Consider the following 13818-nt stretch of genomic DNA (forward strand, 5'->3'; position numbering starts at 1 on the left):
GTATCACTATTATATTATTATAAATCAGCATTTGGGAAATGGGAGGAGATCATCTTGTATTCAGTCTTATGGAGCAGGGGTTCTTAAAATGGGAAAATTAAAGCTTATTCCTTCTTTGCATAGGACAGTTGGCTTCAGGGGAACTTGAAGTCATGGCCAGGCTGCAATTGCTTTTACTTGCTTAACATCAGGTCAGTTGAGTGGCTTTGGACAATATTTACAACTGATTTCAACCCAATTTTATCTTAATTATGTGTTAAGTCACGAAGAGCAAAAAAATCTTGAGCTGTGTATGTAAAAAACTTATCTACTGACAGTACTGGAGAAGTGCAAAGCTGGATTTTCAGTCTTATTTTTTGTTCACATGAATCCAGAAGATACTTAAAACAAAGAAGTTCCTTATAAACAAAGCCTACTGGATACTGAAGTCTCTCAGACTTTATTAAATATACAGAATTTCTAAAAGCTAAATAGCAGAATAGAATCAACATTTTGATTAGAATGAAACTATTTCAGTCCTTCCATGGCCAACAGTTATAATCCTGAGAGCATCAGATCACATAACCTTTTCACAGCAAAGGTCTGTACTGTCTGAGGGCTGTCTAAGGTTGGGATGCTTCCAAAGGCAAACTGTTTACTCAGAGGCAGATTTGATCATGGCTCATGTTTTTCCTCAAGGCAGCTAGCTTGCTGAAGACCTTTAAAAACCTTTCCCTAGAGCTCATCCACTGGGCTGTTTGGGCTAAGTATTTAGAGCAGTAGCAAAGTGCCAAGTCAAAAGCAAAGAATTTGTTTCTAAGAGAAGCAAGGAAAAGACAAAGAGCAAAAGTTAGCACTGCAGATTATTGCGAGCTTCAGAGAATACAAAACAATTGTTTTAGAGACAGCTAAAAATATTTGCCTGTAAGACAGCTTGCTCTTCTGCCAAAGACATACAATACACTGAGAAACATTTGCAGAATCAAAATATTTATACTACAAAGTAGCAGTTTCTATTTTAGAAATTTATAGATGATTAAGTTGGAACTTCATGTTCTGTAATAAGGACAAAAGAATATCAACCATAGCTATAAGTAAATACTGGCTTTGTTACAAGTTTATTGTTAAAACAGAAAAAAAAAATAAATCCAGCAATTTTTTTTTCTCTAGATCACAGTTACCTTGGTGTAACTATCAATACAGTTATAGGATAAAATACAATTTTACTTTCTAACCTTCTTTTTGCTATGTGACATGAGTTGTACTAGAATGCACCCTGAAAAAAATAACGGAAGGGCTGTACAAAAAAAATAAAGTCACCTGGTCTCTCAGGAAGCTTTATAAATGATTGTTCTATATACTCAAAAATCTTGCCCCAGCTTAAAATTCAATACAACTCTTCATCTGTAGTCCAAGGGAATACAGAAACTTAAAGGTTTATAGAGATCAAACTTCAGAAAAACTTTATTGGAAAGTGTCAAGTTCAGCTCCTTTGTTAATTACAAGCATCAGAAAATCTTGCCTTTTTATGGGGAAAAAATAAAGACAAGTGATTTAAATCATGATCAGAGTGAAAATTCACTTTTCAAAATCCAAGTTTTCTTGCCATATTTAGCAAATGTCCAAACAGTATTTACAGCAACATCAACAGTGCAGCTCTGAGGCTGCCAATATTGCCTCCAATTGTGTAAACCACGTTTTTCTTCCTTCTTTTTTGAAATCTTTTCTTCACTTTTCCCCGTCCAAAGACACAAAGCTTAGCAGGAATTTAACATGTTATGGTATTTGTATCACTGGAGAAACAACTTGTTCAGCAATCATCAATTGCCAGCTCCTGCATTTATTTTTAATTGCTCTCTTTTGTTGTAATCCAAGAAAGAAAACCAAAAAATGATACAAGTGGGTGCCAGCCAAACTTCTGTGCCAAAAATATACCTAAGAAAGGCCCAAAACTGAGACTATCATAGGCTTTCAGAAAAGACTAATCATCAACAAAACAGTTTGCACAGTTTGCTGCATTACAGTAAGCCATTTCCAGTAAGAGAGCAGTAAGGGAGCAGAAGTGGAAAAAGAGCAAAGTGCTGAAAAATTTATATTGTCTGTTACTTGATTCATTCCTTGCAACTTCACTACTTCCCCCTGAATGTCTCCTTCCTTTGCATGCTGATGAAAAGGCAGAACAGAGCAAAACAGACTTTTGGTGCTACAAACTGCTTCTATCACCTGGTGAGGCTTGACTGGAGATGCATTTCTCTTCCCTTGAAGGGAAAGTGAGATACAGTGAGTATTAAGGAGTAAGAGATCAAATCATGTGACCCAATCTTTGGTTCATCTGCAACAGTAACTGCCTCCATCCTTCTCTTCATGTTGGCATCATCAAAAAATATCTGTGCTTGCCATCTTCTGATGTTTCTTACCCATCCATCCAAGTCACTACAGAAAAATATATATATATATATATTATATATATATATATATATATATATATATATATATATATATATGTATATATATATGTACGGAACTAGCACGTAATTTTTGACTGTAAATTATGTCTCAACCTTCAGCCTGCCTGTGTACTTTAAGTACATCAGCATGGGACTTCTGTGTCATTTATCTGCAACCATGAACACACCAGAATGCTGCCCTCAGCTGACCTTGCAGCATGGTTTAATACATTACAAATATCATTTGACTTCTCAGGTTTTGTCACAGTACAGGGGAAATGGATAGAAGAGCCAGTGTCTATGAAATTGCATGGAAATCAAGTGTCAGAATCATCACACATAGAAACACAACAGGGACAATTCATGCTCACCTCAGGACTGCTCAGAAACTGGCTTCATCTCAAGATGAAGTACACTGGAGAGCAAACACAGGAGGACATCCTGCAGTTTCTGCTGCTACTGCTGGCATTAGCTATTTAAGTGCACTTTCTTGTAAGTCTTCAAAAAGTCTTGACTTGGTTCTTTATAGTGCCATAACTTTAAAATGCCTACTATGTACTGTCATGCCATCAAGCCCGTAAGCTGGTAACTTTGTCTTGGTACATTTGGAGTTTTAAGAAGTATAAAAGACATTAATACACCACAAAGTGAGCCCTAAGTATTGTCACACTTGAAATTCAGAACATGTTCAATGTGAATGGATGTTATTAGAAGGTGTAAACACTTCTACTGAAGTGAGCTAATAGCATCAGCATTAATCACTACAGCAAAATGTTTTATCACCTAGGAACAGAGATGAGCAGCAAGTTTCCACATTCATGCTGTTTACTTACAAGGCCTTCAAAGAGCTGGTTATGTTCTTCTTGTAATAGGTAAATCAATACCAAAGCCATCACGGCCTCCTACCTTGGTGAAACACTGGACCATGTCACACTACAGTTCTCCCCAGAGCTCCTCACAACTGAAAAGAGCTGCAACCAAAAGCTGAAAACTCAAACTCAAAAAAAAATATTTCTCTTTTAAGCCTCCTGGGAATTCACATGAATTTCCCAGAAACCCAGACAATCCTAATCTACTCTCGTAAAATCAAGACACCGATTGGCAAAGAGTTAGAGTAGCACACATTGTAACTACCAGCTGGCTAATGCAAATGTGGAACAGGAAAGCAGACACTGAGGTGATGCATGTGCTCCTGTAATTACATTCCACAGTTCTTTGAGCCTTGTTTTCCAGTAAAAAAGCCAGGCAGATATTGCTTCTATCACTACTTTAAAAGATCCTGCCTTTCAAACTGCTGGTGCACATATTGACACAAACACCATCTGACCAAGCAGAGCAGACCGTGTAGTAAAGAAAAAGTGATACACACTTTCAAAACAGGGTTTTATTGAAACTTATGAAAAACATCTGAAATGTAAGGCAGGGAAGACACTTCAGACCTTAGTCCTTTTCTTTTTTGCTTTGGGTTTTTCTGACAGCTGAGATAATTCACTTTCTTCAACTTCATCACAATGCTTTCTTTTCTTTTTCTTTGACTTTTTATGGTCACTTTGGTAACCACTGGAGTCACTGGTAGGCAACACAAGTTCCTGTTCTCCTTGCTTGTCCTTGTCCTTGTCTTTTTTCTTTTTCTTCTTCTTCTTTTTATCATCACATAATCCATTCACAGCATCAACACCTGGCTCTTCATTTTCCCTCCCAAGGTTACCCATCTCATTTAAAGGCTCTTCTGTGACATTAACTTCCCCACTGTTATTCAGGCCATTTTCCTGGTGGTCAAGCTTTTGAATTTCATCCCCATTTGTACTTTCAGGGACTGCATCAGATTTTTTGGGCCGCATGCTGTAAAGAAATATACAACATAAACTGGATTAGAGACATGTTAGGGCACCTCACATAGTGAAATGTCAAAATTTACTAAAACATCTATTTACATGAAGCAGACAGAAGATAAACATTTGCTAAAAACAACAACAGATGGAGAACGTGATACTCTGTGTCACCGAGAATCAAAGTTTAATACTCTCAGGGTAATTTCTATGACCTTACCAGCTTCCTTCTAAAATCATAATAATTATTCTCTATCAAATCTTAGCCTAAATTTCTTCTCTAAAGTGACATACAGACCATTTGGTAGTTCCTCTTTTCTAGTGCTTATTCATCCCCTAATTCATAACTACACACTGTGTAGTAGTAAAGATTTTTAGGGTTTTTTAAAGTCATTCACAAAAACACCCAGCTAGTGGCCTATTCACTCATATATGAGGCACACTGCTGATTTTACCAAGGAATTACCTTACTCTAATTAAAACAAAGGTGATGCCTGAAAAGTATTAAAAAACAAAAAAAACCAAACAAAAATCAAACAAACAAACAAACAAAAAAACCCCCAAAAAATCCCACAAACAAACAAAAAAACCCAAAAATACACACACAAAAAAACAAACCCCAAAAAACAAAACCCCCAAAAAACTCCACAAAAAACCACCAGATTCCCTCCCCCAAGAGGTACCTTGCAACCAAGAACACTGGAAAAAATGTCTAAGACAAATATGGAAAGAATGCAGTTAAAAACCATGGAGGTTTTTATGTCCTCAGAGGCACTGAAGACAAAACTGCTAACTTTCACTGCATGTCCACTGAAACGAACCAGAGCATCCTTCCAGATCAAAAGAAGAAACAAACAAAAAATGCTATGAATTTACCAGTAGGAGTCATATTATACATTTAATCAAAACCAAAACCATGTTGAAAGAAAAACACTGCTCAGTAAAGGACTGTTTTAGAAGAAAAACATGAATGAACTCTTCTGAAGACAAGATTTCTTGCAAGGTGCCCTATAAACTTAGAGAGGCCTAAGGAGGAACTTGACACATTTTCTCATCTTTGAAATTCTCATGTTTTAGCAAGTATTTAAGTCATGTATTTGTCATTATACAATACATATGCATGTTTGTGTGCGACTTTCAATGTAACCACTGTGTTCAGGACCCCTGGACTGTTTGCACTTGAAAAGCCTATGCACAAAGCTACTCTTGGACACCTGGATGTGCTATTTTGAGCATATATTATATATGCAATGAACAATTAATAGGTCAATATACTCAGATTTTTAAAGCTCAAGAAACAATTAGTTTTATTTTATATATATATAGTTATATATGTATATAGTTATATATATAGTTATAGATACAGTTATATATAGTTATATATGTATATAGTTATATATATAGTTATAGATACAGTTATATTTGTGTAAAAATAAGAAAGCTGAAAGACTAAGATGTAATTAAAATCCCTTAGCTTGCAAAAAACTTCTTAAATCAGTTGAAAATATTCTCTTTTAAGGCACCATACCTGCTTTTAGTGAGTCCTCCTCGAATGAAGAACACCCCAGCTGTATCAGAATCCAAGTGCAACACTTGAAATTTCAGCTCATCCCCTATTTTTAACCCCAGCTCTTGCCACTGTACAGGGGACATTTGTTCAGGCTTGGGGATAGATGCATTGAAGCACCCATGTATCAGGCAGCCAATGTGACTAGGGGCCACTTTATTAATTACACCCTAAAAAAGAAAAACAACGTCATGCAAGTCTACAGCAAAAATCATCCCTTTCAATGCAAACCCTTTAAATATTTAGCTTCCCATATGGAAAACTTTCAGTAAGAGTTTATGAACAAGTTAGGAAGTCAGTTTATCTAGCAATAAGTTAACGTTCCTTCACTAAAAATCAAAGTTAGTCCTGTAAACTCTTCATACAATTCCTCTGAAAATAGAACTGAACTGCAGGAGGAGAAGTCAAAACATGGGATTTAGCTACAGTGAATACCTGAACAGAGTAGGTAACTCTTTCCTTAAACTTCAGCGATCGACTTTGCTTTGAAGCCATTTTAAGTCTGATTTACTTGACTAAAATGCTCTTCAGGCTGGCACAGCAGTACTTAGCAACTGAAGATAGGGAAGACACATAAAAAGCTTCTAAATACTCTATTCAGTGGGTGTCTGACACATGTGCATATGAATCCATATCCACCTTTGTTTTACCCATAGAATTAATGACACACACTGAAAAATTTTCAATTCTCTTCCAAGGAAGATGGCACATTCACCCTGAAACACAATTATAGAGACACCACCTGTGCTGCAAAAGGTATAGCACAACAATGAATGTAAGCCAACTCTCAACATGCTTTACCCACAAGTGCTGAGCAAGGCTTTTGACAAGCTTAAAGCTGTTCTGTGATCCATACAACTCCATTACTGAAAGGCAGGCTTCAACTTGATGTACTGCTCTTGTGCTTGGAGGAACTGAACTCGAGAGCATCCTAAACATTCCTGTCACTGTAACAAATGCATCTGGTTGAGAACTATGTGCTCTTCAGAATGGAACACCAGTATGATACATGCAGTTATGATACACTATTAAACATGCAATCCTTATGATACAATGGTTTAGCAATAAATAATTACATGTAAATTCAACAAACCTAGAGACAGAACCAATTACAGTAAAAAGTTCTAGTACAAACTACTAAAATTTGCTATGAACTACCCATAAACGAGTAAGCTAACATAAACTAAAATACATCTCCATCTAAGCCCCAGACCTCTTGATCTTGGAGACAAGCCAAGCTTTGGCCACTTAATAAAAAAAGCCCATCCCGCGAGACGCCAAGGCGTTCGCATACCACCAGCTTCTTGCCCTTCTTGGGGCTGAAGATGATGAAGTCCGCCTCCACGTCCAGGTGGATGAATCCTTGATCGTCGTAGATGTCGCCGAGCTCCCCCACCACTTTGATGTTGTCGTAAGCCACCGGCACGCCCTGCAGGCTGGAAGGACAAGGAGTGGGGGGCCCCGTGAGCTGCCAGGCCGAGCCGGCGCCCCGGCCCGGCCCGGGCCCCGCGGCCGCACCTCTCGGAGTAGCGCAGGAGCTCGGCGTCCAGCTGCGCGCGGATGCCGGAGCGCTTGCGGCCCAGGAAGCGCGGGGGCAGCGCCACGTGCCGCCGGTGCGGCGCCGCCACCAGGCACGAGTGGCGCCGCGCCACCAGCGCGCGGGCCGCGCCGAACGAGGGCGCGGCGGCGGCGGCGGGGCCGGGCGGCGGCGGCGCCGGGGCGGCGGGCGGCTCCCGCGGCACGGCCATGCACGGACGGGCCCCACGGCGCGCTGCGATGGCGTCAGGCCCTTCCCTCCGCCGCGGCGAGCCCGGCCGCGGCAGTGACGGAGTTCCGGGCGGGTGTGCTCGCCTTCGGAGGGGCGTTTCGTGCCGCCGGACGGTGTCATATTTTAACCCTTTCCAACCTGTTTTACGTGTCGAAGCACGGACTGTTCTGAAGTGGAAGGAGCGTCGAGTCCGGCTGTAAAGGGAACGGCGAGCGGGGGAATCGAGCAGCGGCGCGCTGTGAGCGCGGCCCCCGGAGCCGCCGGCCGGAGCCCCGGCGCGCAGCCCCGCGCCCCAGAACCCACCCCGAACACACCTGCTCCTTGGGGCGGGAAACCTGTGCCTGTGGATTTGTTTCCATGAGAAAGTCATAATATTATTTATTCTTATTCTTAATATTATCCTTATTCTTAATATTATTGTTTATTTCACGTTATCATATTATTTAATCCACTGTCTGAACACATTTCACTCACTGGCTGGAAACATACAGGAGAGTTTCAGCGCTGGAAGCTTGTGAATTGGCCTTGTGAATTTAAATTGGGTATTTGGTGATCCAGGCAACAGACCCAGTGATGAATTACCTTAGTGGCGTTCTTCACACACAGCAGCTTTAAGAATACGGAATTTGTTGTCTGCTGCTAGACCCCAGATCCAGTTTATGCATATGGTGAGAAATGTTTAGATGTATTTAATAACCGCAGACTGAGGAGAACAAAATAAAGTACAAGTCCTCAAAAGGGTTGCTGGTTCACTCTACACTGCAATTACTTACAAAGTGAACTGCAGTACTAGAACCTTGTTAGAACCTTGTCCAGAAATCTTATAGTTTCTGCAGTACTAAACTAGAACTGCAGTACTAAAACCTTGTCCAGTTGGGAACGATGGAATTTGTGGCTGGTTAGCAAAGACTTTGTGCAGAAAAGTAATTCAGACTTTATATCCACACAAAGCAGCACAGTATGATTTTACTTTAAACCGATTCAACTGAACTCATGCAAAACGTTGAAAAGGTGTTCTCTCATTGATTCAAATCTAATTTATATCAACTTAACTTGTTATAGTAAATGTTCAGTTTCAAACTGATTGAATCCATATGGGGAGTTACAAAAGAAAAAAGTATTTATCAGTTTCATTACAGGTGTTAAAATTCCTTTTATACTGTGGAGGGCTCAGAAACACTGTTTTCTGAAAAAAAGCCTTACGTCAGATACCAGAAATCCTTGAACTCCCTATAAAACATTTAGTGATGCAAAAGCCTTTGAAACTACTCAAATACTACATCACCAGAAAGTTTTCTTTGACTGAACATACTGTGAAGACAGGACATTATTAGCTTTCACAAGTAAAACAAATGGTATAATTTGCAGTACTTTACTGCAAGTAAAGTTGGATTAGTGTGAAAGACCTGACATAAAAATGGCTTTCAGATGTCATACCAAACTCCAAAATTGAAAGAGAAAATGTCTTGAACTACTGTAATCTGTATTCCTATGTGGCTTTAGTCCTCCAAGGTATTTAATGTCTGTTGAAATTAATTTCATGTTATATGGTCTCAGCTTTCTGGGAAAAATATTGTATTTTTTATTTCAACTATTTGGATCATATTTAAACCTTGCAATGTGCTTTCAATCTTGGTTAAAGACCTTAAACAATAACTGCATGCACTTCTATTCCTAAAAGAAATATATTTTTTATAACTCTTATTTATGAGTGGATTTAGTTTGCAGTGAGAACATATAATACACTAAGGGCTCTACCCAATTTTATCCAGGATAATAAAAACCTACCTTTGCTCTTAAAATGAAAACTAATAATAAGATGGAAAAGCAGCACGAACAAAAATGTGGACTTTGTCTTTCACCCTGCAGTCAGGTTGCCCAAGATGGTGTCAGAAGGGCTCTGTCTCTCAGGGCCTGCAGCTATCCAAGGTTATCCCCATAGACTTCTGTCACTAGAGAAATCCCTACAGAGATCGAGTCTGTACTTTCTAATTGAATCTCCATTTATCCCTGCTCCTGTGCCTGGTTTTCATTGCACAGTGCTCTTGGGACTTCCAGATTTCCTTTCAGGCTAAAGCAATCAGGAGAATGAACTTTAAATCCTAGTGGTCATTAAGTCTGTGTGGTAGGCCAGAGATAATTCAAAATTGCCTGTTTGAAATCCTTTAACTGTAAATACCTGGCCTCAGCACCAGCTGTTTTTCTCTGCAAGTACACACCTGCCAGGTCCCACTGCTTGCTGATGCAGCATGGTCTGTCTGTACCAAAAGCAGTGTTGTCTTGCAGTCTTGTAGAGACTTCAGACCAATGGCATGCCTTGGACTCACTACCTCCCTGTAAAAGATACTCTGATGAAAGAAGGAATCTCAATCCAAATGCCAGCCTGCTCCAGCCAGTTCTTAAAACCATCTGGACCATTGGACTTAAATCCTAATATCCCCACATTCATTTCTTGGCTTCTTTCTCTTCCCTGGTTGTATAACTTTTCACTTCTTGATGTAAGCTTTCAGCCTAAAGAGTCTGTCTCAGCTGACCTTTCAGCAGCACCGCAGTGAGCCTGTGTCCAAAAAGGCAGCTAAAATCAATGTCTAAACCAGCACAGCTGTTGGTATGTTTGCCAAGTCCCACAGTGGCTGATAAGACTGTGCTGACTTTTTCTCTAGAGGTCAGGTTGCAAGTAACAATGGGGACCAAACCCAAAACCTGCCTTTGCAGTCACTGCTGTTCTTTTTCTTCCTGTTTTATCTGGGTTTGTCTTGTTTTCTCTGTGAAAGGATGGCCAGTTTCCAAAAAGGAGATTCCTTGACAACCACAGCTTCAGCACCTCACAGCCGGTCTTTTCTATCCATACAGTCACTGCCATCTTGTATCCAGGTGTCTGAATTGGCAACGTGTGTTGGGTAGAAAGTTCAGCCAATTGCTTATTGATGCTCTGTTGTGGCACGTGCAGCTCATTCATTCAGGGAGTGGCCCTCACCCAGCTTCAAAATCCTGGAAGTCTTGCAGAGTGGAAGAATGCTGATGGCAGTGTGCTGGAGCAGGAAATACACTCCCCCTTAGGACTGTGTGCCCAGAGGAATTTGTGCATCTTGAAATTTATTCCATCACAGGTTCCTTATCCCACAGCTTGCACTCTATAAAAAGGATAAATGAAGAAATGCCTCAGCTGCATAGGTTAGATATGGTACAAAAATTGTGCTCTGGGTTTTTTTTTCAAATGCTTTAGCTGGCTTCTCCTTTTTTGTTTTTAACCCTACAGTATTTTTAATGACAGTTCTTGCTGTCATACTTAGAAGGAAGAATGAGTACTCAAACTCTCGGTTTTTTTTTTAAAGTTGTGTGGTAATAGGTTTGCTTCAATATCTTTGATCCTCATGACAAATAGAGACTAATCCTAGCATTTTTGGTCATTGAGAACTAAACACCTAAATGCCATTGAGGATTGTCAGCTTGTGGTCCTCTGTATGAAATTCTCTTAGGAATTCTGTTTTGTGTAAGTTATTTTTAAGAGGGTGACCATTCAATTATGTATAAAATCTATCAGTGCAAAGGGTTAACTAAAGTTAACTACAGTTACAGTAATACAGGCTCATTTGACTGCAAATGTGACAGGAATTAGGTTGTTATTGTCAGGCACACATTAATTTGAGCAAATATAGGATGATAAGATGAAACTGTCAATGGCCAAAAAGGTAGATTCCCCTGACAGTGTATCAGAACTCTCTTTACTTGTACTTAAGTAAATTGTACCAAATGCTGAAAGTCCACCAGATGGCACACAATAGCCTTGGTACGGATAAGTGCCGTCATCCAAGGGAAGGAGAGGAACTGCATGCCTGGCTGAAAATTTAATCTGTGTTACACTATGCAGACTCTGCTTTGTTTTGGCAGCAATTAGTAGGTCAATCCCTAATAGCTAGGAAATGACTTAGAAAAACATTAAGGGAAAGAAATGCGATAAGACAGCAATTATGTTAATTTCTTTCAGCTACTAATTTGTCTTGATTTGGAGTGACATTCATGATGTAAGGACAGGGAGCGGTTGGAGTGAGTCCAGAGGAGGGTCACAAAGATGATCAGAGGGCTGAAGCACCTCTCTGTGAGGACAGACTGAGACTGAGGGGTTCTTCAGGCTGTAGAAGAGAAGACTCCAGGGAGACCTTACAGCACCTTCCAGCACCTAAAGGAGACCTACAAGAGAGCTGAAGAGGAACTTTTTACAGGGGAATGGAGTGGTGGGCCAAAGGAGGAATGCCTTCACACTTAAAAGGGGTGAGCTTAGATTAGATATGAAAAACAAGTTCTTCCTTGTTAGGGTGATGAGGCACTGAAACATGGTGCCCAGAAAAGTTGTCAATGTCCCTTCCCTGGAAGTGTTCAAGGCCAGATTGGATGGGACTTTGAGCCAATGGAAGGAATCCCTCCCCACAGCTGGTGGAGTTGGCACTAGACAATGTTTCAGGTCTCATCCATCCAAACAATTGTGTGATTCTATTCTTGGGATGGACATCTTTAAGCAGCTGGGGATTGACTAGATCTGCCTTTGGCTGTGGATTCTCTAAGTGGGCTATTGCCTGCTGTGAAATTGCTGATATGGCTGGCAATCACTCTTGTGAAGATAAAATATCTATAAGATATTATAGAAAGAAACGTCTGAAATATTATATATAATATAATATATATAAAAATATATAATATATATTTACTGAAATAAATATATTACTGAAAGACCTGTGTTCAAGTAGCTCCCTGGCCTTATATCTGCATAAATAAGGAGCCTGCTGTAGATGCCTGGTGCTGACTGTGGTGCTCCTCTCCAGCTCCACTGGTGCTTGAAGGCATAGTTTCAATAGCAGAGACATCATGACCTGTGGAGGTCTGGCTGTTTGTTGGTCCAATGCTGAAACCCTCCTGTGTGTTTCCAGCTGGTGAGTGAAGTGTGTTCAGATAGTGGATTAAATAATCTGGTAACGTGACCTTTCTCATAGAAACAAGAGGTGATGTTGCCACAGAAACAAGGGAGGAAAGCAGCCTGTGCCACTGCAAGCACAGTAAGGCTTTTCTGCAGCACTGTGAATGCTTCTGATGAATGATGCTAACAAATGAGATGGATGCACAGGTTGTAAATGGGGTAAATGAGGTGTCTCTTGACAATCTGTCTGTGCTGTTTTGCAATTTATATTCTGAGAAACTTCCAGCTACCTTTTACTCTGGTGTTTTTAAAATGTCAGGAAAGATGGGAATTAAGGATCCACAGGGGATTGCCTCCAGAAAAGTCAGATCCTATTTATTTTAAGAGTAGAAAATGTCTTTTTGTCATCCTGTTTTATGACTCCTATACTTCTTCCAGATACTGCAAAAGACAAAATAATCTTCTGGTTCTACCAATAGTAGCCTGCTCTGTCTTTTCAGTGTTCCTCGTATCCTGAGTCCTGTTACAAAAATAATTGTGAAGACATTTATAAATGAAATGAAGAACATTGAAGCATTTATACTTTAATCCTTTCTTGCACAGTCCTATTCCTATATATATTATTTTCTTTGAATGGAAAACAATCGTTCTGGCCTGGAAAACAGGTCCCAGATCTGAGGAATTTGCCATTCAAGAGAGGTCCAAAGTAACCATCTGTTTGAAAGAAAAATAGCTGATTATATCTCCTAGGCTGTTTTCAAGCCCCTGTACTGCAATCTGATTTTTACAAGTGAATTTCGGGAGGGTTGACACTTGAGAAGTATTAAAAACAAAGATAAATAATTCAGTTATGGGGATTTTTTTTTTATCTACAGAGTTTAGATTATTATCAGCTGTGTTCACGGTAACACATTAATCTTGGGGATTTTTGTCTGTATTTTCTTCTGCAGTATTGATAGACTGGAAAAGTTGAAGCCTTTGCCCCAAATGTAATAGAAATGAGAGACAATTATTTTTGAAGTTAAAAATGTGCTTAGTTTTACTCTCCTAAGTATATGCTTTTGTTTTGGATCAAATATGAACTTGCTTGGATAATATCAAAACAATTTTTCGTGTTGTATTTCCATCCTATGAGGATGAAAAAAATAAAAAAAATCTCAAATCTGATAGGGATTCTGTTTTCACGTTGCAAGCCAAAGAGGCTGAGTAATCATTACAGCATTTTCCTGTTTATCCTGTTTATTTTCAGGAACCACTGAGATCCCTTTTCCAAGAATACGATAACTCAAAGATAAGCTTTTAATTATTTTAATCAG

General features: G+C 39.6%; 1 protein-coding gene across 1 annotated transcript; it reads right to left on the minus strand.

Annotated features, from left to right (window-relative positions):
* Positions 1–3795: 3795 nt before the first annotated feature.
* Positions 3796–7590, minus strand: POLR1F (RNA polymerase I subunit F). Its single transcript, XM_071429145.1, has 4 exons — positions 7341–7590; positions 7117–7258; positions 5784–5992; positions 3796–4268 (listed from the first exon to the last, which is right to left on the minus strand). Exons 1-4 carry the CDS (start codon positions 7568–7570, stop codon positions 3860–3862), a joined length of 990 nt encoding a protein of 329 aa, XP_071285246.1. The 5' UTR covers positions 7571–7590; the 3' UTR covers positions 3796–3859.
* Between the last annotated feature and the right edge of the window lie 6228 nt (positions 7591–13818).

The sequence above is a fragment of the Agelaius tricolor genome, unplaced genomic scaffold (genome assembly GCF_023055355.1).
Source record: "Agelaius tricolor isolate 1412-34295 unplaced genomic scaffold, bAgeTri1.0.p SCAF_6, whole genome shotgun sequence".
Lineage (NCBI taxonomy): Eukaryota > Metazoa > Chordata > Aves > Passeriformes > Icteridae > Agelaius > Agelaius tricolor.

Excerpts from the sequence above, each read along its gene's own strand:
- POLR1F (XM_071429145.1), bottom strand. The coding sequence starts at position 7,570 with ATGGCCGTGCCGCGGGAGCCGCCCGCCGCCCCGGCGCCGCCGCCGCCC. Across the intron at positions 7,259-7,340 it reads CTCCTGCGCTACTCCGAGAG|CCTGCAGGGCGTGCCGGTGG; the intron begins GTGCGGCCGCGG and ends TTGTCCTTCCAG. Across the intron at positions 5,993-7,116 it reads AGAAGGGCAAGAAGCTGGTG|GGTGTAATTAATAAAGTGGC; the intron begins GTATGCGAACGC and ends TTTCTTTTTTAG.